The sequence below is a fragment of the Carassius carassius genome, chromosome 35, assembly GCF_963082965.1.
Source record: "Carassius carassius chromosome 35, fCarCar2.1, whole genome shotgun sequence".
Taxonomy (NCBI): Eukaryota; Metazoa; Chordata; class Actinopteri; order Cypriniformes; family Cyprinidae; genus Carassius; species Carassius carassius.
In genome coordinates this window covers 19,338,989-19,362,654 of record NC_081789.1, presented here as the reverse complement: position 1 = coordinate 19,362,654, position 23,666 = coordinate 19,338,989, and the positions used below count along the sequence as shown (strand labels likewise).

Below are 23,666 nucleotides of genomic sequence, written 5' to 3'. Positions count from 1 at the left end.
TTGAGATTGAGTAAAAAATGATGAACAAGTTTGTGTGTGTGTTTAGTTGGAAGTGGAGCGTGCCTTGTTGGAAGGCGAGCAGGATTCAGAGATGGCTCAGCTACAGCAGGAGAAAGACGCTCTGGAGCAACTGAAAGAGAAGATGGCTGTAATTGAGAACAAAGCGCAGACGGAAAAATCTCAGGTATGTGCCATGATAAAGTCTGTATATCAGTGGTAGTACTTAACTATACCTAGTGACACTTCTAACTTAACTCAGATGTGCTATCCTGAACTGTCCGTTCTTTTGGTGTGTACAGTAGTCAGATTCATTTTTAAGGATTTAGTTTATTCATTTAGTTCATATAATTATCAAAAGTGTACCATTTTATTTATACTACTGTTCTTTTTAAGAAATGAAGATTTTTATTCAGCGAGGATGCATTTAATTGATCAAAAATTGTAGAATTGATTTGTAACATTATAAATGTGTTTACTATTTCAAAAAGATTATTTTGACTTAAAGAATCCTGAATAAAAGGTATTACCCTTTGGAGAAAAAAAAGCACAACTGTTTTCAACATTTGGTTATAATAAGAAATGTTTCTTGAGCAGCAAATCAGCATATTAGAAGGATCACATGACACTGAAGACTGGAGTTATGATGTTGAAAATGTGCTTTGTCATCACAGGAATAAATCAATTTAAAATGTTTAAATAGAAAACTCTTTAAATGGTAATACTATTTTACAATATTACTGTTTTACTGTATTTTTCACCAAATAAATGCCAGTAACTTCTTTTAAAGGAAATTGTAAACAATACAACCACAAACTTCAATATACCAAAATTAATTAATTATTCAAGGTCCAATGTGTAGTCCTTGTATGGTATTTTGTAGCCAATTGCTATTGTGCATCATTGGTTTTAAGTCTGTTATAGAATGTAGCATGTTTCATTCATCTATGGAGGGTCAGAAAGCTCTTGGATTGCATCAAAAATATCTTAGTTGTGTTCCGAAGAAGGGTTTTTATGGGTTTGGAACGACATGAGGGTGAGAAATTAATGGCAGAATTTTCATTTTTGTGTGAACTATCCCTTTAAAGGACATTGCCCCCATAAATAGCTTTAAGGCAGTTGGCTACTTTTGCTTTTAGTATTGCTAATGACTTTTTTAAAGGTTGCTTTATTTAGTTATGCTAAGCTATGGTTTCAATGCATCTCTACCAGCACCTTTGTATACAGAATGTTAAGTCTACAATACATAGTATTATTTTTTTAAATCTGAATTATAGAGCATTCGATTGATATGCAGTTCATATGCATTTCTCACACACACACTTCCTGGCAGCCTCTCAGTCAGTGTCAAAGTTGGTAATCCCGGCTCTGCTCTAAATTCACCTCTGCTAAACTGAGTGACACCACACACTGTGTTGATGCAAGGGGTTTCTAAGCTAAGAGCTGGTGGAAATCCTGGCACCTGCGTCTCAAGTTCAGCCTGACTTCCGGCTCATTCATTCATTTAGCCTGGCAGCTGCAGAGACACTTGAGATACTTTAGCTAACGGTCCATTTCTGACACACTGACTCTTAAATAGGATGGTTGGTTTGTTCACATGTAAATTTTCATTGCGATTTGGATGCTGCTCATGTAGGTAACAGAACTAGAAAGCTTGCTAGGTTTTGGAACCTATCAATCAAGGGAATATATTAATATATTATATTGATATTAATGTGTTTCGATTCTAAACAACCATAATCCACCTACAATTGCATAATATTGCTTTATGATTATTAGTAGGATTTTAGTTATTGAACAATGGTGTTTGTCTGTTGCCGCCACCTGAGGCCATTCTTTGCAGTGTTGTTAAAATGCAAAGTGGCCACTTGTTAATTTCAGTTCAGTTTGAACTGAAAGCTGAGGTATTTTTCGGTTTCTTGAGTGTTGACGTCAGCTATCATTTTCCTGCATTTTCATGTTCTTCATTTAATTCAGCACCTTCACATCCATCATGCCTCACTTGTGCTGTTACTGACTGTGTAGTAACTAACCCTGCCCACCCCACCCTGCACTAACCCTTCTCTCCTCTCTCCCTGCTTCCTATGCACATATGTGCAGGACAAAGATAAGCTAGATGCGGAGCGTGTAAAGTTAGAGCGACTGGCACATCTGCTTGCTGAGCAGAAGACTCAGTTGGACACCTGCCCCGAAGCCTTGAAAGAGCAACTTCAGCTGCAGCTCTGCAGGGTCAGTACTCACACACAGCCTTCATCCGCCTCTTCCTCATAACTGGGTCCTTGTCCTCTTCATTCCTAGTGCTTGCATTTGTCTCACTTCCATGAAAGACATTTCGGCTGGCTTTCTTCTGTTATATCGCATGTGCTTCCTGTATGTCTGTAATGTACTGCATAATGTTTTTGAATAATAAAAAAAATGATATAATCAAAATATCCTGGCACCGATGGGTCATATTTCATTCCCCCAAATCAAAAGTCTATATTAGTATATATTAAAGGGTTAGTTCACCCAAAAATTTAAATTAGCCCATAAATTACTCACTTTGAAGTCATCCTGTATATGACTTTCTTCTTTCATACGAATCTAGTCAGAGTTATTTTAAATATTGTCTTTGATCTTTCAAGCTGTTGGATGCAACTCAGTGGGTGTTGCACTCCATCGTTCCTTGAGAAGTTTAATAAAAAGTGCATCTATTAAACAGAAGTGTCTGACATGGCTCCTGGGTGAACATAGGCCTTCTGTAGCGAATCAATGCATTTTAGTAAGAAAAATATATATATTCAAAACTTAATAATTACTTTAATCTAGCTTACGCTCACTCTTATAAAATGGAAGCAGTCCCGATGTGATTCTTCAAAATCAAAAGTCATTTTCTTTAATGTTTTAAAACAAATTAAAATATTAATGATTAAATAAGACAAATTTGATTTACATTTCTAATTTTCATTTCATAAAAAAATAAATTAATAGTAATTTTAAGTAAAAAAAATTCACAGATCTTTGTGCAATTCAAATTATATTTTAGTTTTAGGAAATCAAGTTAACTACAACTTGCTGTAATGTATTTGATATTTTATTTAGATATAAATGTGATATTGACAAAAATTCTAAACTCCCAGAGTTTAATTCTTTAATAAAATGTAGTATTTTCCGAATTTCTATATTTAATTTATTTATTATAATATATATATATTTATTTTAATTCTTATAATATAGTAGTGATCATTATTATTTTTTTCTTCAAATTATTTTTCCTCTTTTTTTTTCTTTTTTTTTTGCATTACAATATTGAAAAAAAATTCTGGGGCATGGGTGCTTAATAGTCATGAAAATAATGTCACAATGCTAAAAAAATACAAATATAATTTCTTATTTCTTTACCCCATGTCTCATTCATAGGTTTCATGAGATTCACCCTGATAGGCTGGTACACAATCCCTGATAGTGACAACATGAAATGATAATTTAGTCAAAATTAAAGCTGGCAGGCCTTAAATGAAAGTGTGGCATACAGAAGCTGCTTGACGTGTGACGTGGAATTGCTGCAGAGTTTCTTTATGTCACAGAAGGTCATGTTATGTGAGTGCTGACGTGATTGAACTCTAATGGTCAGTGGTGATGGGTGAAAGTTGTGGTTGGTCCTCTGTTCACTGGCATGTGGCGGCGCACTCTTACAGCAGTTATTGGCCTGCTTCCAGCAGAGTGAAACCTTAACCCCTGTCTCCATCCCTGGGGAGGCTGTTGGAGCAGAGGGGATTTGGTGTGAACTGTTGTTGGGTTTCTTTGAGGCTTGTTGAACTGTGGGAGTATTACGACTTCATTTCCTTTACACTTTGAAGATATAGATCTAGACCTTCATGTCCTTTTGTATCAGGATGCAGAGACGCTAGAGGTGGAGACCAAGCGGTTTGAAGACCTAGAGTTTCAACAGCTGGAACGAGAGAGTCATCAGGATGAGGAGAAAGAGACTCAGACCCAACATATTCTCAGGGAGATCGCAGAACACCAGAGGAGCACCGTCACACGGAAGGTGAGTTTCCTGTTGGTGCCTTCAATCTTCATCTTACTCATAAGAACATTGTGCATTTAAATGATGTGATGGACAGAAAGAGAAAAGGCTTTTATAAGGCTTATATAAAGACCAAATTAACCAATACTAGTTAGCTTCAACAGTGTTTTTCTATTTGACTCGTCTCCAAAGTTGAGGCTCAAAGAAAATCTGTAAATATGATCATTCAAACACATTGATATGTGTGACACCTTTAGGAGAGGCTGCTCGCCCTGAAGAAACAGTACACCCAGATTTCCCAGCAGGCTCAGAGGGACAAAGACAACTTTGTGAAGGAAAAGAACAACCTTCAGATGATGCTACAGCGGGTATGTCTGTGTAATATTACTACAAATCTATGCTACACTGCCTTTTTTGCTCCCTTCTTTGAAAGCAGTTATTGGTGCTTCTGAATCATCATCATAACAGAATTTCTCGTTTTTTCCCAGGAAAAAGAAAATCTCGCCAACTTGGAGAAGAAATATTCTGAGCTCACTGGGGCATTGGGTTTCCCTGTCAGTCCCATCAGTATGAAGGAGGTACGTCTGACAGGATTGTGTTTTTTATGTGAATTTAAGGCAGATCTTCTATTGACATCCTCTCTTGGACTGCACATGTGTTTTGGGTCTGAGTACTTCAACCATGTGTGGCTTCCCCAAAAGGTTACAATAACACCATGAATTGATCTACAATAAATAAGGAAGCCTTCACTTATGATCGCTTTTCACCCAAGCTTTCATTATGACCCTTGCAACCTGGAAATCTTTGGTTGCAGAGGGATGTTTGTGTTTCCTCACCATGGAAACAGGGTCTTTTTCCCTGTATTCCAGGATTGTTTCCAGTTGGCCGATGTGTGTCCACCTCATAGTGAATTTTGCCATGCCCACAAAACCCTGTCTCCACTTCCTGCTGACCTCCTGATGTTTTCTTCTCTTTTTTCCTCTCTGACTATCAAAAATGCTGAGGTAACGCACTAGCAGTGTGCATGCAAGATAATCTTTGGTGCTTGTTTGCTGCTTTCCAAAATACCTCCTAACATGCCGCTTCTCTGGGTAGTTCAGTTTATAATGCTCTTAAAATAACTTATTATTTACTCTTTTACTGCTTTATCTGTGCTTTAAATTGTTCAACATTAACTGAATTATTTATTTATTTCATTTAAAAAAATACTTTTTTTATTTTACTAATGCATCTTTTTTATTTTTATTTTCTAAATATAATTAGATTTTTATATATTTTTTATATTAATGATTCATTTTTTTATGATTCTTTTAAAAAAATTATTTTATTTTAAAATGTGATTCATCTGTTTTTAATATGCTTGTAATTAATCATTTTAACCTACTTGAATGTTTTTCCTATTCACCCCTCTTCCCCCCATTTTCCGAATGGTTTGTTCCAGGGCTATGTTACAGTCAATGAGATCAATGAACTGTACTCTCAGCTGGGGGTAGATCCCACCCCAGCCCCCCTCCCCACCCAAGCCCAGTCCTCTCCTGACACCCCTGCTACAGGGACTGACCCAAGCCCTGACCCAAGCCCTGAACCCAGTCCTGAACCCAGTCCTGCAGAGAGCACTGCCCCGCCAGGAGAGGGTGAGGTGTGTGATCAGGATGGTTAGGCATTTGTTAGACATTAAGCGTGTCCAGGATTTAGTTTGGATTTTGGAAATTGAGTAAAGGTCATGTTACATGGTCACTGTGGGATTTCAAGGTATTTGTATTGTGTGAATTATTTATTACTTGATTCCCTTCCTCTGATTCTTTTTAAATTAAAAGGATTATATCATATATACAAACATAATAATGTTAATAATAATTATTATTATTTATTTTAATTGTATTTAATTGATTTGATTTCCCTTTTTCTTAGATTTTTTTTTTCAATTAGATGTCATATTACAATTAAATGTCATATTATTCTACTGTATAATTAAGTATTATTAATAATATAATAATTCATAAAAAATTACATTTATACATTTTTTTATTAATATTGATTATATTATTATAATTTTATTGAGTTTCTCTTCTCTTCATATCATATATGCTATATTATAATAATAATTTTTATTATTAACTTTTAATTCATCATTTTGCCTTTTTAGCATAAAACATAAATGCAAATTAAAAAAATATATATGATATGTCCCCTTTAAGCAAACTATAGCCAACCTTCTTCTTGCATCCTTATTTTCTGATTTCCTCTTTTCCAAAGCACTCTCCCTCTTCCTGTCCACTGTCGTCCTCCATCCCTTCTTCCTCTTTCACTGCATGTTCTCGTCCCAATTCTAAACCTCCCTCTGTGCACTGGCCTGAAGACATGGTCACCTTCCTCAACCCTTCTCCTCCTCCTCCTCCTCTACCTGCCAAAAAACAGCGCCATCACAGACAGGTAAACCTTGCGAGTATGTATGTATGAGTGAAATTATTAGAGACATCTCTTACCTTTAACCTTCTGTTCCTCAGCATTTCCGCACCCTAGAAGAAAGGAAGTGGTACGGTAAGGGAGGCGGAGCTCATTTGAGTGATACTCTTCCTCGGAAGAAGACCCAGCCCACCATAACCCCACAGTTCACCTGTGCCACCCTTGGTCGTAACATACCCTCTAAAGTAAGAATACATTATACATTTACATATTTAGAAGTCTCTAATCTGCATTTAATTGCATTTATATAGAGTTTGTTATAGTCTTAAATATACAGTGGCCAAAAATTTCCTGTTCATTTCCAAGGACCAAATAAATAAAATATGGTTATAATAAACTAGATATGTACTGGATGATCTTTTTTTACTATGTATTCACTATTTTGTTTGCATTTATGAAATTTAACCAAGAACAATTGTTTAATAAATGTCTATCTGTAAATGTTGCCGTTTATCATTATTTTGAATTGTTTTGGTGAACTTAAGTAAAATTCATTATAAATAATTACCCCATGTTCAAATCTGAAAATATTTTACTCATTTACGCAAATATTTTACACAAATATTATCTTCTTGGTTAATATAACATAATATAATATAATATTATATAAACATCCAGATATTTTTAACTATACAATACTGTAGTTTTTTGTTTTTCTTTAAGAAATTAATACATTTAATTAGTAAGGATGCCTTAAATTAATCAAGTGACAAAGACATTTATAATTGTACAAAATTGTACATTTATAATTTTCAAAAACCATCCTACTGACCTCAAATGTTTGAATGAGACTGTATGTATGAAGTAAAAACTCACTCAAACATCACCCCCTGTGTTTAGTCCCATCCACCTTTAGCTCAAAGCTCCAGCTGTGGGAGTGTGTTGAACCGAGCCCTTGCCATCACCCCTAAAGAGACACACATGGATACACACCGCCTGCACAAGGGTAGGGCTCTCCAACTCAAACACACTCTGTTTAAAATATACAGTGTTATTATGCTGCATTTCATCATACACATCAGAAGTGATGCTTCATAAGTTAAACGTGACCTAATCTTGAATTACTTTCTCTATCCTGCAGGCAAATCTAAGAAAGGTACAGTAGTCTGCCTACAGTAGTCTCGATTGCCTGTTATATAATTTCTATTAAAATAACGTCAAAGTCTTTTAGCATGTCCTCTCTGGCGAAGAATGTCCTCCTTTGGGAGACATTCATTGCCTCAGTCATTGACTGATATCAACCCAACTCTCATTGTTTTTAATATGTCTGGTCTCACTGAAATGGAGAAACCTGTAGCGTTTCTTCAATTTTATGCACTGTTTGCCTCACCAGGGCCTTTTATGGGTCTTATTTGATGAGGTTGACTCTTGTATGAAATAAAGCTTCCATTTTATACACATTACAAAGGCATGAGATGATATATTTCATACAATGGTGTGATGTTATTCTAGTAATTCAGTCCTGCATGATGAGGTGTGTCTGTAGTCATTTGTTTTTGTTTTTTCTATTCATAGACTTTAATTATTATCTCACACTGCTGTTTATGGTCTAGTTGATGGTGGGTGTTTATGGGCATTCTGACAGGAATGAGGCATGGCTTCGAATATACGACGTTTAGGTGCGGTCAGGTGCAAAATCCTTTCACCCACAAGCGCATAGATTTCTATTCAAACACCTGTAAAAATGTTCAGAATAGTGGTAAATGTGACCTCACCTTTTTTGAATTATAAAAATTTCATCACCCAGCATGCAACAACACCATAGTCACACCTGGTTTTACGAGTTGTTTATGTAGGAACTCTATAACCTTGCCACATGAAGGCTCTGGACCATCAAAACAAGCCAATCAAGACCAATTACATTGAGTCTCCTTATAAGGACTCGATGTCCTCCAATAGGAAGCGTTTGTTCCATCTGGGTGGAAACTTTCTGCATTTATTTATTTGTTTTGTGAAGATAGTGGAAGAATGTTGGGACGATGAATGACAGGAAATTCTTCCATTCTATTTGTCAAACAAATATCTGACCTGATGGGTTTATTTGTGAACTTTTTCTTTTTAATTCCGCAGCTTTGATTGTTAAATCACTAAAGCTTTTTATTTATTTATTTATTTATATTTTTTTGAATACGTGAGCATTATGAGTTCACTGTTGTAGATGAAAAGCTTGACCGTATTATCGGATGGTTTATCTGAAGGTCCCTTGAGTCAGATCATCAGAGAGGCGCGTCTCTGCTTTTTCTTGATGTGGTTGATGTTATCAAGGTTGTAGTGAAGTCAAGTCTCATATCCTCAGCTAATTCTAGTAGTACTAGTTGTTCAACAGTGTATCTTCAGGAGACAGCATCTAAATCGACATTAAGCGCAAATATATGAATCCATCTCTTTGTTCTGGACTTGTAGCTGAAGAAGGGCATCATTAGGGGCTTGGGATCCAGTCTATGAATCGGAGTAAGGTATTTTCTTACATACACTGCCATTCAAAAGTTTGGGGTCAGTAAGATTTAAATTTTTTTTAAAGTTTCTTATGCTCACCTAAGCTACATTTGATCAAAAACTATTATTCGAATTTTAAATTTTAAAACATTTAAACTGTTTTTATTTTAATATATTAAAAAATTTAATTTATTCTTGTGATGGTGAAGCTGAATTTTCTGCGTCATTACTCCAGTCTTCAGTGTCACATGATTTTTTGGAAATCATTCTAATAGGCTAATTTGGTGCTCATGAAACATTTCTTATAATAATTATTGATAGCATTTTTGTGGAAAGTGTGATACGACAGCATTTATTTAAAATATAAACTTTTGTAATATTATAAATGCCCTTACTGTTACTTTCTTTCAATTTAATGTATCCTTGTTGAATAAAATTATTAATTTCTTTAAAAAAAAAAGAAATCATAGCCCAAACTTTTGAACAGTAGTGTGTGTTGTCAGGACATTATTGCACGGTGGCTGGTCTTTGTGAGCACAGTAAAGGGCCCCAGGGTGCCCTGGGCAGTGTCTGGCCAGAGGAAACTGAGTTGGGCAGCACAAATGGAGAATCTGCTCCTGGAAGTGATGCTGAACTCTCAGGTAAAGCGGAGATGGCCCTGAAAACAGGAAGGATAAGTCATGTGGTGTTATTTCATATTGTTCATTATTGCTAAATTCATGTTTTCTTGGCATGTTTCTCAGGGCACAGTCAACAGCACATTGGCGAGGAGCACAGAATGCGGTTAAGTGATCTTGGTGGCCGTGCATCCTCACAAACCAATGTCTATCTAGACTCTTTTGGTTACCAAGATAACGGCCGTGCCTTTGATACGCTCAGTGTGGACAGCTCAGACAGCATGGAAACCAGCATTTCTGCCTGTTCGCCCGACAACGTCTCCAGGTAAGGGAGTGTTTTATTTTTTTATTTTTTTGTCTTCTGTGTGAATCTGACAAAACTTTGTTTGGTGGCATCTGGGTTTTTTTGTAAAAGCCTATTAATTATAGTCATTCAACGTTACAGTATAATTGAAAGCCATTATTTTTAAAATTTAATCGCCTCTGAAATATATAACAACTTTTAATTTAAGTGCTTTTAAAAGAATCTTGATATAAACTTTATTATATGCATAAACTATACATATCAATCCTTATTCAAGCTAAAAAAGTTAATCAGCGACTAGAACAGTCTAAGGATTTTTCTTTTTCTTTTGTTCTTTGATTTACATCAATGACCGACTTCAGCAGGTTTAACTTTAAAATCAACGATGTCTCGTTAAAACCTGATGCATATGACACGTATCTGACACATCCGATTTTCCCCCATCTCTTTACAGTCATTTAAGACTGAAAATCATTCATTGATCAATCATTGACACCTTCCACAAATAGTGTAAGTCACAGAAGTTACTGTTACTGAAAGGGGTGGCTATTCACAGAGTGCTGTATCAAAGCATATTAAATGCAAAGTTGACTAGAATGAAGAAATTGCGTAGAAAAAAAGTGTACAAGCAACAGGGATGACTGCAAGCTTGAGAATACTGTCAAGCGAAGCCGATTCAAAAACTTTGGAGAGTTTCACAAGGAGTGGACTGAAGATGGAGTCAGTGCATCAAGAGTCAACACACTCAGACGTTTTCAGGAAAAGGGCTTCCAAGCCACTTCTGAAGCAGAAACAACGTCAGAAGTATCTTACCTGGGCTAAGGAGAAAAAGAACTGGACTGTAGCTCAGTGGTCCAAAGTCCTCTTTTCAGATAAAAGTAAATTTAGCATTTCATTTGGAAATGTCTGGAGGAAGACTGGAGAGGCACAGAATCCAAGCTGCTTGAAGTCCAGTGTGAAGTTTCCAAAGTCAGTGATGATTTGGGGTGCTGTGACGTCTGCTAAAGTTGGTCCATTGTGTTTTATCAAATCCAAAGTCAATGTAGCCATATACCAGGAGATTTTGATAAAGTAAACACAGCCTTGTTGAGCCTAAGATACTGCTCTAATTCTAAACTATATATATGTCTTTATATTATATAGATGTCTTTATATTATATAAAAGCAGTAGAAATCTGTTGTATGTCCCCACTTAGATTCAAGCTGTAGTTTGTTTCTCCAGATCTACAGATGGATCATATAAACCCATGACACATACCATGTCTTTGTAATTGAAAACATTTCCATAGCTCTTATTGTAGTTCACGCCAAGAGTTCTGTCTGGGGTACAATGAATGAAATATTGAGAACAAGGACAACGTGTGAGGAAAGAATAGAGAGAAAGACAGAGCAACTGAAATCCTGGTACTAAATTTGAATGCTCTGGTGACTGGTTTCATGTAGGTTACCATAAACCTCAAGTCTGTTTGAAAGTGACTAGTTGAAGACTTTGATGAAAAAACTTTGAAAGATGAGACCACATGAGGTCATTACTCAGAGCGATGTGTGTTTATGCTGTATGCGTGTGTGTGTGCGTGTGTGCTGTAGGCAGCAGATCGGCACTTGTGTAATTTGAGTGGTTTGCTTGAATAATGTGAGTTCTGAGGGGTCTGAGAAGGACCGTTGGTACCCCCTCCTCTGCTCCGGGGATGGATCCACTCGGGTTACAGCAGGAACAGTTAGAGGAAACCGATTTAGGGTTTCTTCCCTCCAGTTTGAATGTAATCAGCCACAGAGCGCGGGTTCAGGCTGTTCTTGGGTCTTTGTGTGTTATGTTCCACTTTTTTTGGCTGGTTCTTTGGGTTCTAAATCAGGAATGACCTCTGTTCATCTCCGGCATCACTGGTAAGATACCATAAAGATGAAAGAACTGATTGATGAAGGACATGAGAGGAATGGAAAAGATGGAAACAAGGTGGCCACATGTTATGGTTTTGGTGATTTATTTTAAATCCGTTATAGACATAATGGAGCAGATTTGCATGATGGGTTTGATGTGTGCATGATGAGATTGTCTTGATTTTGGATTTGAAATCATCTTTGAATTGCATCTTTATTCATGAATTAACAAATAACAAGCTTTTGTTAACCTACTATAAGAACTATAAAGCCGTCTTCATCATGCATGCAGAGGCGGCTTGTTAATGACTGACAGTTGTCCATCATCAGGTTCCAAAACGAAACCAGTTGATTGAAGCACATGTTTATAGAAACTTCTAGAAATGCTTCTTTACATGCAAGACTGGCACAGTAATTAGAAATCTGTTTGACAGCTATGAAATCCTCAGTATCTGCTGTATAACCAGTTAGGCTTCAACTTTGCTCCGTTCTTTTGTAGTTTGCAAGAACTTTCTTTGCCATTGTCCATCATCAGTTACTGGAAAGTGTATTATTAGAGGGTATGTTTTGTTTTATGGAAGGCTGTTTTGGGAATGCCAGTAATGAAAAAAGGGACTGTACAGGGTTTGAAGTGGAAGATGATTCCCATATATTCTTTACAGGTGAAGATTTTAAGGATGTTATTGCAGAGCCAAGCTGTGAGGTGAAGGTTTTAGGGGGAAATTTGAAGTTATACGGAAAGGAGGGGCTGGTCAGATCTATTCCACGTGTTCTTTTTGAAGTCTAAATGGAAAGCATCAGACGTCAGACTGTGGGCTGCACTCTCAAGCTCTCTATGCCTGAACTGTTAATGTGTTCCAGTGCTGACCAGCTTTATTGGTTCCTTCTGTGTTCTCCAGCATATACATGCATACATGCCAATACACATAGGACATGTTTACATTTGCAAGTGTATGCATTCTTTTCACATGCCTAGTTGAGATTTCTTTGGTGTAGCATTCGCTCTGAAAAGTAAAATGTAATGCCTTATTTCATAGGCAATATTTTTCTTTTTTATTCTGCAGCGCCAGCACCTCCAATGTTTCCAAGATGGAGGAGATGGAACGTCTTCTCCGGGAAGCTCAGGCAGAGAAGCACCGGCTCTTGGAACACAGGGTAATGAAACGGCCACACAAACCTGCCACTTCTTGCTAGAGCTGACCTCAGTTTTTACAATCCAGTCTTTCGGCACGCCATAAACCCAAGTGAACCCCATGTGGCTTCATGGATCTTAAACCGTGAGCTTGTTTGCTCTATTAGAAGTTTCTCGGTCAGCCATAAACAGAAACAAATTCAGCTAGAAATGAAGGAAAGCTGTGGGAAACGAGTCGTTCTTCCTGTTTCTGATGTCGTTCGTGGGAGTTTAGGCTGGAACGGAGAGTACTAATTGTGTGCAGCTTTAAAAAGCAACTTGTTTTGGTACAGAGCAATGTCATTTCTATGTGTCTCAGGAGAGAGAGATGGAGAATAAAAGCAGGGCTCTTGAAGAGGAGAGGAGACGGCGAGAAGAGCTAGAAAAACGGCTACAAGATGAAACCTGCAGGAGGCAGAAACTCATTGAGAGAGAGGTGAAACTTCGTGAGAAACAGAGAGCACAGGTGAGTTCTGTGCTAGGACGTGCATTGCTATTACTCGTGTTTAACTTAAAGATTTTATACAAATTCACCCCATAACATCACAAACATGAGTGAAACCCAAAGCCGCATTAACACTCACACACACAGCAACATAATAAAACACTCAGAACAGATTATCAGCCTCATAATACACTAGAAACTACATGGAAACATGCTTAAACACATTAGCTGCCACATACAGTAAGAATTAACTAAAATAAATCTAGTTTTAAATTGACTGATGCACAAATACTTTGTGACCCTGCCACAGTCACGTCCCCTCACTCGCTACCTACCTGTAAGAAAGGATGACTTCGACCTTCGTGGCCACATCGACTCGGCCGGCCACAATACAGAGACTTGTTACCACGTCTCCATCACAGAGAAAACCTGCAGGGGCTTCCTCATTAAGATGGGCGGCAAAATCAAAACCTGGAAGAAGCGCTGGTTTGTCTTCGACCGTAACCGCAGGACCCTCAGCTACTATGCAGGTCATTTTCCCTTCACTTATTCACTCATGAAGTTGGTGGTTTGAAATTATATCCGTATTGATTTTTGTACTTGTTATACGGTTTCAGATAAACACGAAGCCAAACTGAAGGGAGTGATTTATTTCCAGGCCATAGAGGAAGTATATTACGACCACTTAAAGAGTGCCCACAAGGTACTTTTCCTCTGCGACTGATAATTATCAAACTAATGAAATTTATATACTGTGTATATAATAATTTTTATTTTTGATTTTAATAAGTTAAAATAATTAAAATATTTAATTATTTTCAATTTCAATTTCAATTTTATTTCTATAGCGCATTTACAACAGCCTCCCAGCTGACCAAAGTGCTTTTCAGAAGAGCAAGAATATAACACATACATAAAAAATAGACCAGACAAAAATTTAAAACCACCCATTTACAAAATTTAGCATATCACAGTAGTCAGTACACTAAGGAAAATAAAAAAGTTTTTAGCAAGGACTTAAAAATAGACAAGGAAGGGGCCAGTCTTATGTCTAAAGGCAGGGTATTCCAGAGTCGTGGCCCAGCCACCGCAAATGCATGCTCCCCTCTACGCTTTAGCCTAACGCGAGGGACCACCAACAGAGCCTGGTCACAGGATCGTAGGCTTCTAGATGGAGTATAGGGATGGAGTATAGGGATGGAGAAGTTCAGATAAATAGACAGGAGCTATGTTGTGAAGGGATTTATAAATGAAGAGGAGAATTTTAAAATCTATTCTCTGAGAAATCGGCAACCAGTGAAGGGATCTAAGAATTGGAGTGATGTGTTCATGTTTACGACAGTTTAAAAGAAGTCTGGCTGCAGCATTTTGGACAAGCTGAAATCGTGCAATTTGAGATTTGGATATACCGCAATATAAAGAATTGCAGTAATCTAGACACGATGTGACAAATGCATGAACAGCCATTTCTAGAGTTTTTGGAGTGAGAAAGTTTTTAATTTTAGACAGTAAACGAAGCTGATAGAAACTGGATCCAATAACAGAAGAGATATGTCTATCAAATTTTAAGTGTTGGTCAATAATAATACCTAGGTTCTGCACCCGTGAGGATCTAAAAACGGACAAACTTTCTAGCTCAGGGCTTATACACTGAGAGTTCTCATTAGGACCGAAAACAGTTACCTAGGTCTTGTCCTCGTTTAAGAAGAGGAAATTTTGGGCTAGCCATAATTTAACCTCCTCTAAACATTGGAGAAGAGAAGTGATCACAGTGGAGTTGTTTTTCTTAACTGGAAGATAGATTTGAGTATCATCTGCGTAGAAATGAAAAGACACACCATGTTTTCTTAGAATAGAACCCAGAGGTAGCATGTACAGAGAGAATAGAGAGGGAGCTAAAATAGAGCCTTGTGGAAGGCCACAGGTCAGAGGAGCAGGGGAAGAGAAAAAATTTCCCAGTTTCACTAAAAACTTTCTGTCAGATAGGTATGACTGAAACCATTTCAGAGCGTTTGCTTTTAGACCTACCCAAGACTCTAATCTAGATAAAAGTAAGGAGTGGTCGATGGTATCAAAAGCAGCCAATAAATCTAAAAGAATAAGAACCACAGAGTCCCCGGAATCAGTGGAGAGGTAAATATCATTTAACACTCTCAGAAGGGCAGACTCAGTGCTGTGAGCAGACTTAAAACCAGATTGAAAAACCTCATAAATAGAATTACTAGTCAAAAATTGTTGAAGTTGCTTCAGCACAATTTTCTCTAAAACTTTTGAAATGAAAGGCAAAACAGAAATTGGACGAAAAATTTTTAGAACAGTGTGGTCCAGTGAAGGCTTCTTGAGAAGGGGAGTGACTGTAGCAACTTTAAAGTCGGCAGGAACAGAGCCAGTTTGGAGACACTTATTAATAAGAGACAGCAAACCTGGCCCAATCGAATCAGTAATTAATTTTAAAGATTTGGGGTGAATGATATCGCTAGAACAGAATGAGGGTTTAAGACTGTCAATCACCTCCTTCAATTCCTGGAGACTGATGGGTTCAAAAGCATCCAAAAATGCAGAGGAGGATGACATGATTGGAGAAATGGTTAAAGTTAAAGTGGGGCCGACACCAAGTCTTAAGTTAGTAATTTTCTCACTAAAATATCTCAAGAAGCTTTCACAGAGAGCATCAGAGGCACCAGGCAAGGTGTTAACAGAAGGATTGGTAACAGATTGAATAATTGAGAACAAAACCTTAGGTTTAGAGTGATTAGTTTTAATAAGGTTAGAAAAGTATGCAGCTTTTGCAGACTTAGCATCAGCCTGGTAAGAAGTAAGAGAGTCTCTGAACATTTGAAGAGAGATATGCAGCCTGTCTTGTTTCCATTTACGTTCTGCCTTTCTACAGTTTTGTCTTAGAAGACGGATATCAGAGTTTTGCCACGGTACAGATTTTGATTTTTGCTTGTAAGGCTTAAGGGGGGCAGTTGCATTTGCTGCCTTAAGCCAGACAGAGTTCATGAGGCTAAGATGTTGATCAGCATCCAAGTCAGATAACGGTTGATCCAAGTGCAACTGTGAGCAACAATCAGCAAAACACAGGTTGAAATTTGTGCTAAACTGTGGAGAATAGAAGCGATAAAGACTTACAGTTGAATTTGAAAAATAAGAGAGCTCTGGAAGAGACAGTGTGAATAATATAGGCTTATGGTCAGAGATCATAAAATCTGAGAGCACAATATCAGACACATCAAGCCCATATGAGAATACAAGATCCAACGTATGTCCCTGAATATGAGTAGCGTCACTGATCCACTGGGATAGATTGAAAGCATCGATAATATTAAGAAACTCATGTGATAAGGGGTTAGACGGACAGCAGACATGGATATTAAAGTCGCCCACCAATAGAAAGCGATCGTAATTTGTGGCAATATTACTGATCAGTTCAGTGAAATTCTGTATAAAATCCTTAGTGTGTTACAATTAATTACAATAATTGTAACGATTAAATGTTCTTTTTAATGCAATTTCAAATTTAGCTTAACATTTGATTTTATAATTTATTGACATTGATTATTAATAACATGTATTTTATTTAACATTTTAACATTTAAAATCATTAATAAGAGCTAACATTTGCCCATGACATTTATTATGAAAACTATAAATGGCTAACGTTCAGTATGTTACTGACTTTTAAAATAAAGCCAAGTCTATAATAAGATAATTAATGTTATTTAGCACTAAAAAACAAGGATTGTTATTGTTTTTTATTCAGGGGTGTCCAATCCCACTCCTGGAGGGTCACTATCCTGTAGAGTTCAGCTCCAAACCCATTTAAACACACCTGAACCAGCTAATAAAGGTCTTATAAGATATCCTAGAAACTTCTAGGCAGGTTTGTTGAGACAAGCTGGAGCTAAACTCTGCAGGACAGTGGCCATTCAGGACCAAAGTGTGGACTCCCCTGTTTTAATGTTTCATTGCTGCCCCCTATAGGCCAAACTGTAATCTTACCCCTCTCTCTTTCTCAGAGTCCAAACCCTTCACTTACGTTCAGTGTGAAGACTCATGATCGCGTCTACTACATGGTGGCACCCTCTCCAGAAGCTATGAGAATATGGATGGATGTCATCGTAACGGGGGCAGAGGGATACACTCAGTTCATGATTTAGATGTCTGCCAGCAGAGAATGAATAATATGTGCAGTGTGTGGACTTAAAAACCCCTGGACTTGATCTGCACTCATTCACATGCTGATTTCAGTACTGATTCCCCCAAACGCTGAACTGATCGTATTATTTTTGCATTTGTATCAGTTCCAATCTCAATCCACAGTATTGAAGCTTTTCTCTTCACTGCCTTTATATATATATATTTTTTTTTATGCAACATGAACTTTTGCTTGGCGGCCCAGAAGATGGAATGGAACACATATCCTATAATTTTGTGTTTATGTTTGTGTCTTTTGGTATTTCGTCTGTCTGATTGTGTGAAGAGAGAAAGACGTGTTAAATGATATTTAGTGCCAGTGTGTGCCACGTTGTGTGTGGTCTGTTTGTTATCTTGTGTACAGGGCCTCAGGGACACACACATTATAATATAAACAGCTGTCAGTTGTTGTGCCAAAGATTAAATGCACACTGACCACACGCTATAGAGTTTAGATGCATTGCGTGTGTTGGTGTTTGCCAGTGCCTTCACTTCTATATTATATTGATATATACTTTTATACTCAACATTCAGATTAATCAAAGGTGCTATAAGACACGCATGTGTGGCTATTTTAACACTAAAGTTATTCATTACAAACTTCCGAAACACTAAAGCTGCTTGCCGTTCAGGTATTACACAGGATAAACATCCTCCGTTTAGAATTATACTACACAAAAACTAAGTTTTTAGTATGTCTTATAATACTTGATCATTTTATCATCATGCATATGTAACTTTTTCATTTTTATGAACTGTATTAAATGCTTTTGGCCCGTTTTTAGGCTATGATTACTTGTATTTGGTTTGACGTCAGCAGAAAATTTAAAATGCATTTGATCCCAAGAATTAAGCTTCAGGTAAAGCCAGTACTACAATACAACATGTCTTTATTTTCCTAGTTTGTGTGGTTTTATTAGTTCAAGTCCAATCAGACTGAATTTGTTGTGTAATTTCATTACCACCAGCAGGAGGCGACAGCCATGCTGAAAATGTTATCCATAAGCTTTTATCTGTGAATTAACCAGTAGTCTGTTTTGAATATTGTTAATACCCATTTGAGATGTATATTTATACTTTTGTTTACCATGCATGCATCTTTATTTTTGCATATGTATATTGTTTATGATCTCTGTCTACTTGATAAACCTTTGACTATGTCGTGTGAGTATATAGTCGTCCATGTAGACGTATTACATCGTTTCCCGCAGGCAAACAAGATACACTGGACCGAAATCAAATGAAGGATTTGAGTAATAACAGGGTGGTGAGTAGATTAGTCAGTTTGTTCAGGATTACCACATAGATTGAGTGTTCTTCCAGGTCTTCTTACTTATAAACTTGCTTTGCACTCTAGATAAACAGATTTATTTACATGCACATGAACATTTCAGCCTAAACGTCCTCCGGGCGTGTGCATGAGTATTGAGCCCTGCAGGCCTGCTCTAATTTTTAATGTACAGCCTTGTTAGTATGTGAATGCTGGGTTTAGGTTGTCTGACATCATCCTTGCTATGATTAATGTCCTATATTTGATTTTCTTTTGTGGGAATACTGTCCTTTATTTGTCCTTCATTTTGAGCGAATACGCAGGATTGTCCCATGAGGAGGTGCAAACTAGAGCCAAGCAAATCATTTGTCAGTTCCTTTTTAAACCGCACTTTCTAAGGAAGGTGTTTGGGCTGCGGTGTTCCCAATAAAACATCCTGTTTCCATCTATGTCCTTTGTTCGGTCAGTCATCTCCCTCTTTAGTTTCTCCCTCCCGTGGTTTTGGCTAAATTTCTTTCATAGCTCTCCCTGCAATGAGATGCTTGTGGACACACTTGTGTGCACTCACATCTGGCGTGATAATAACATTAATATATTGAACGCATTCTAATATATTAGAAGGGGAAGGACCCCATGTTGTCAAGCGTCGACCTGTCTGTTTGAGGATAACTGATGCCGGAGAGATTCCCGCTCAAATGCACTTACGCGGAGACATCTGTCCTCAGAGAATACACATACAGAGACAGGAAATTTTTCTTAGGGTTGATCCCGAGGGAGTTTCCTCATGCATTTAGACCCCATCTGCAGATTTAGGAATGGCATTAGGCCTCAAAATACATCTACTTTCTACATAAACATGATGTACACTGGAAAAAGTGTCCAATGCATGCACACTTCAAAATCTCGCTGGAAGTAGTAAGCCATCTGGGTACTTTTCACCTATTGTTCTGCAGACACAACAAATTTGGACATAAATACAGTTCTTTGCCTGCTGTATAATGTGTTAGTATTCATTCGGATACAGAGCTTACTCGAAATGCATCATGTTTATATTGCCTGCTATTGGAGTTTGTTACTTCCGCAGCAATGCAAGAATGCATGCTGCGTATGTACAACAAAATCCCACACTTGCTAGCATTCACATAATTATTTGACTATGTTTTGGCCAGCATAGACACTAACAGCTTTGTGAGCTCTTAAATGACCTCATTCCTGAGCCTCTGACTTTCACACAAATCATACATTTTTAATCTGTTTTTTTTAGTTAATGGAAGAAGGCACATTACACTTTAGCAGGGTGAAATTATAGGTTAGAGACTTGGGCTTGGTAATGACTCAGTGTCAGAGGCATCACAGCTGCTGTTTTGTGACTGCCTTGTCTACTAACTTGAGGCAGTTCATCAGCAAGTGAACTTGACCTCAGGCTTTTGTGTGTGAAGCAGCCGTTTCAGGGGTGTGTCTCAGTGGGGGAGGGTCTACGTTTAGTAAATGTATGTGTAGAAGGAGTTGTAATTTGGCCCCACCTTTGTTTTGGTTTTTGTGTTTTCATGGTGGTCCACATATATGGTGTGGGGCCCAGCTGGTGTCCAGCTTCAGTGTCAGATAAGCCTTTCCCTGTCCTGTCCTGTCCGGTCCTGTCCTGTGTGGGACCATGATTGTGTTTGATTGGTGTCTGTGTCTGTGTCTAAGTGGGGCTTTTCTGTAGAGAAAGTGATTAAGCACATATGACACCAGCAGACAAGCAGCAGTGTTCCCTCAAAACACACATAAGCTACATTAACACTACAAGCCAAAGAACAAAATTCTGATTTCTGTTCAAATGCAATTTATTTGAGAGGTTGTTCTCATAACCTTTGAAATATGGCCCATACTGGACACTATGAGTTAAACTGATTTGTGTGTGAAAAACACCCTGTCCTTTTATGTTATAATACTTCGATACATTTTACAATATAATTTATGATAATTTTGTGTTAAAATCTTCCAATCTTAAAACATCCCGAATTAGAATTAATATTTATACTGTTGTTCAAAGAAAGTGTCACAGTTGAGACTTGTGCTTTTAGTAGTTTGGACTTGGCATGATTGACTCAGGAGTATGAACGTCTGAGGATGAGGACGCACTACTTCATACTGCAAAAACAGCCTACTTGATAACGTCACACAGTTAGCCTTGACATACTTTGATTATCATCATTGTATTGGATATCCATGATAAAACGAAATATGGTATAGGCTAAAACACAGTCCTGCCTTATTTTCTTATTTTCATTTTAAAAATATGAATATGTTGTTCAAGCAGCACAAGCAAACTCTGGTAAAATAAAACATATTCATGCCCCTTTTCATTAAATAATGTACAACAGTGTAATGAATGTTCGACTGAGGTAGAGGAAGGAGACCAGGGTCGGCGTACGGGGCTCGTGAGATATTTTATTTAACAGAATTTCAATAAAACAAAACAAACGCGGCAGGTGCGGGCACTTCACACTCTCGCTCTCTGTGTCACTACTGCAGTCTTTGCTGAGCCACTCTCCAGCTTCAAGCTCTCACGAGTCCCCGTCTCTCTCCCCTTCGCCAGCTGTCGCGCTCCTTAAATGTTGGTTCCCCACGCCAATCACTGCAACGAGATCCAGCTGTTACTTGTTTCTCACCTGAACCACTTACCGCCGCTCGTCTCTTCACTCGCTCTCCCGTTGCAGACTTCACTAAACCACGCCTCCCCCGCCACATACCCCCACCGCCCAACTCAGGCCGGGGAGCCAAATTAGGAGAGTGCAGGAGCGCCCGCCACACAGGGCCGCCTTAACTCGGGTAAAGGCCTGTTGGCACTGCTCCGTCCATTGGACCGTATCCGGTACCTCCTTTTTAGTGAGGTCAGTCAACGGGCTGGTGAGGTCCGAATAATGAGGAATAAACCTCCTATAATATCCCGCCAGCCCCAAGAACTGCCTCACCTCCTTTTTGGTCTTGGGCCTGGGACAGGTTGCAATTGCTGCCGTCTTATCAATTTGGGGACGCACCTGCCCGTGGCCCAAGTGGAAGCCAAGATACTTTACCTCCACCCACCCAACTGCACACTTCTTCGGGTTGCCCATTAGCCCCACCCATCTCAGCGCCCTGAGGACCACCCTCACATGCTCCATATGCCGCTGCCAGTCCCCACTATAGATGATAATATCATCCAGGTAGGCTGCGGCATATGCAGCATGTGGCCGCAGCACTCGATCCATGAGGCGCTGAAACGTAGCCGGAGCCCCAAACAAGCCGAACGGAAGCGTAACAAATTGGTGTAATCCGAACGGCGTGGTGAAGGCTGTCTTTTCTTTGGACATGGGAGATAAGGGGATCTGCCAGTATCCTTTGGTTAAGTCCAATCTCAAATAAAAACAAGCCGTGCCTAACCGATCGAGCAACTCGTCAATTCGCGGCATTGGATAAGCATCAAATTTGGAAACTGCATTCACCCTGTGATAGTCTACACAGAACCGTACCGAGCCATCCGTTTTGGGCACCAAAACTACCGGGCTCGCCCAATCGCTGTGTGACTCCTCGATTACCCCCATCCCCAGCATGGCCTCTAATTCAGTCTGAACTACCTTTTTTTTGTGTTCAGGCAATCTATATGGCCGGCTGCGAATTACGACACCCGGCTCTGTCTCAATGTGGTGCTGAATCAGGTCCGTACGACCAGGTAGGGGCGAAAACATGTCCGCAAATTCTACCTGCAACCGCGCGATGTCAGTGAGCTGCGAGGGCGAAAGGTGGTCCCCTCCTAGGGCCAGTGCGAGGGGTTTTCCTTTAATAATCGCTTCTGGCCCGAGATCCTCCTCCCCACTCACTACCGTCGCTAGCAACACTGACTCCTCCCTGCTCCATTTTTTAAGGAGGTTGAGGTGGTAGATTTGCCGTGAGTCGTCTCTATCTGTCCATACTACCTCATGATTGAGATCCCCTATCCGCCGTGTGACCTCAAAGGGTCCTTGCCACTTGGCTAACAATTTGGAGCTAGAGGTTGGCAGTAATACGAGCACTTTATCTCCCGGTGTAAATTCTCGCAGCTTAGCTCCCCGGTTATATAGCTGGCTTTGTCTGCCCTGGGCCTGGAGCAAATTCTCAATAGAGAGCCGCCCCAGTGTATGGAGTTTTGTGCGCAGGTCCAGGACATATTGAATTTCATTTTTGCTATCCGAGTGTCCGTCCTCCCAAGTTTCTCTCAGGACGTCTAGCACCCCCCGGGGCTGACGTCCATAGAGAAGCTCGAAGGGGGAAAACCCCGTGGAGGCTTGGGGGACCTCGCGCACAGCAATTAAGAGGGGTTCTAGCCAACGGTCCCGATTTTTCGCGTCTTCTTGTACGAACTTCCGGATCATGGTTTTTAATGTGCGATTAAACCATTCGACCAGACCATCCATTTGTGGGTGATAGACGCTGGTACGCACCGCTTTAATGCCCAACAATCCGTACAATTCGCTTAACGTGCATGACATAAACGCGGTGCCCTGGTCCATGAAATTAAACGAAACAAGGCGTCCGCCACACTCTTTGCCGAGATGTTGCGGAGCACCACTGCTTCAGGATATCGTGTCGCGTAATCCACTAAGACCAACGCGAAACGGTGTCCCCGTGTGGATCGCTGTAACGGCCCGATCAGGTCCATACCAATTCGCTCGAAGGGGACCTGCACTAGAGGAATAGGGCGCAAAGGCGCTTTTGGAACGGCCGGTGGGTTTACCAACTGACATTCCCGACAAGACGCACACCACCTGCGCACGTTCTCGTGAATGCCCGGCCAAAAGAATCGGGTCGTTAGACGATTTAGTGTTGCTGCTACTCCTAAGTGCCCTGCCATAGGATTACAATGCGCCGTCTGGAA

General features: G+C 39.1%; 1 protein-coding gene across 7 annotated transcripts in view; it reads left to right on the top strand.

Annotated features, from left to right (window-relative positions):
• LOC132116158 (pleckstrin homology-like domain family B member 2) overlaps positions 1-18,681 on the top strand; it is a 46,829-nt gene extending 28,148 nt beyond the window's left edge. For 3 of the 7 annotated variants that reach the window (XM_059524785.1, XM_059524784.1, XM_059524791.1), the window contains 16 exons: positions 47-184; positions 2,098-2,226; positions 3,872-4,027; positions 4,264-4,374; positions 4,495-4,584; positions 4,876-5,010; positions 5,448-5,645; positions 6,263-6,439; positions 6,514-6,657; positions 7,313-7,418; positions 9,652-9,850; positions 12,772-12,862; positions 13,198-13,344; positions 13,634-13,853; positions 13,941-14,026; positions 17,343-18,681. In XM_059524785.1, the coding sequence (XP_059380768.1) occupies positions 47-184; positions 2,098-2,226; positions 3,872-4,027; positions 4,264-4,374; positions 4,495-4,584; positions 4,876-5,010; positions 5,448-5,645; positions 6,263-6,439; positions 6,514-6,657; positions 7,313-7,418; positions 9,652-9,850; positions 12,772-12,862; positions 13,198-13,344; positions 13,634-13,853; positions 13,941-14,026; positions 17,343-17,483 (2,268 nt within the window). In that variant the 3' untranslated portion in view covers positions 17,484-18,681. The remainder of the gene's footprint in view (positions 1-46; positions 185-2,097; positions 2,227-3,871; positions 4,028-4,263; positions 4,375-4,494; positions 4,585-4,875; positions 5,011-5,447; positions 5,646-6,262; positions 6,440-6,513; positions 6,658-7,312; positions 7,419-9,651; positions 9,851-12,771; positions 12,863-13,197; positions 13,345-13,633; positions 13,854-13,940; positions 14,027-17,342) is intronic. The other 4 variants (XM_059524786.1, XM_059524787.1, XM_059524790.1 and 1 more) reach the window with 4 other exon arrangements.
• Positions 18,682-23,666: the final 4,985 nt, after the last annotated feature.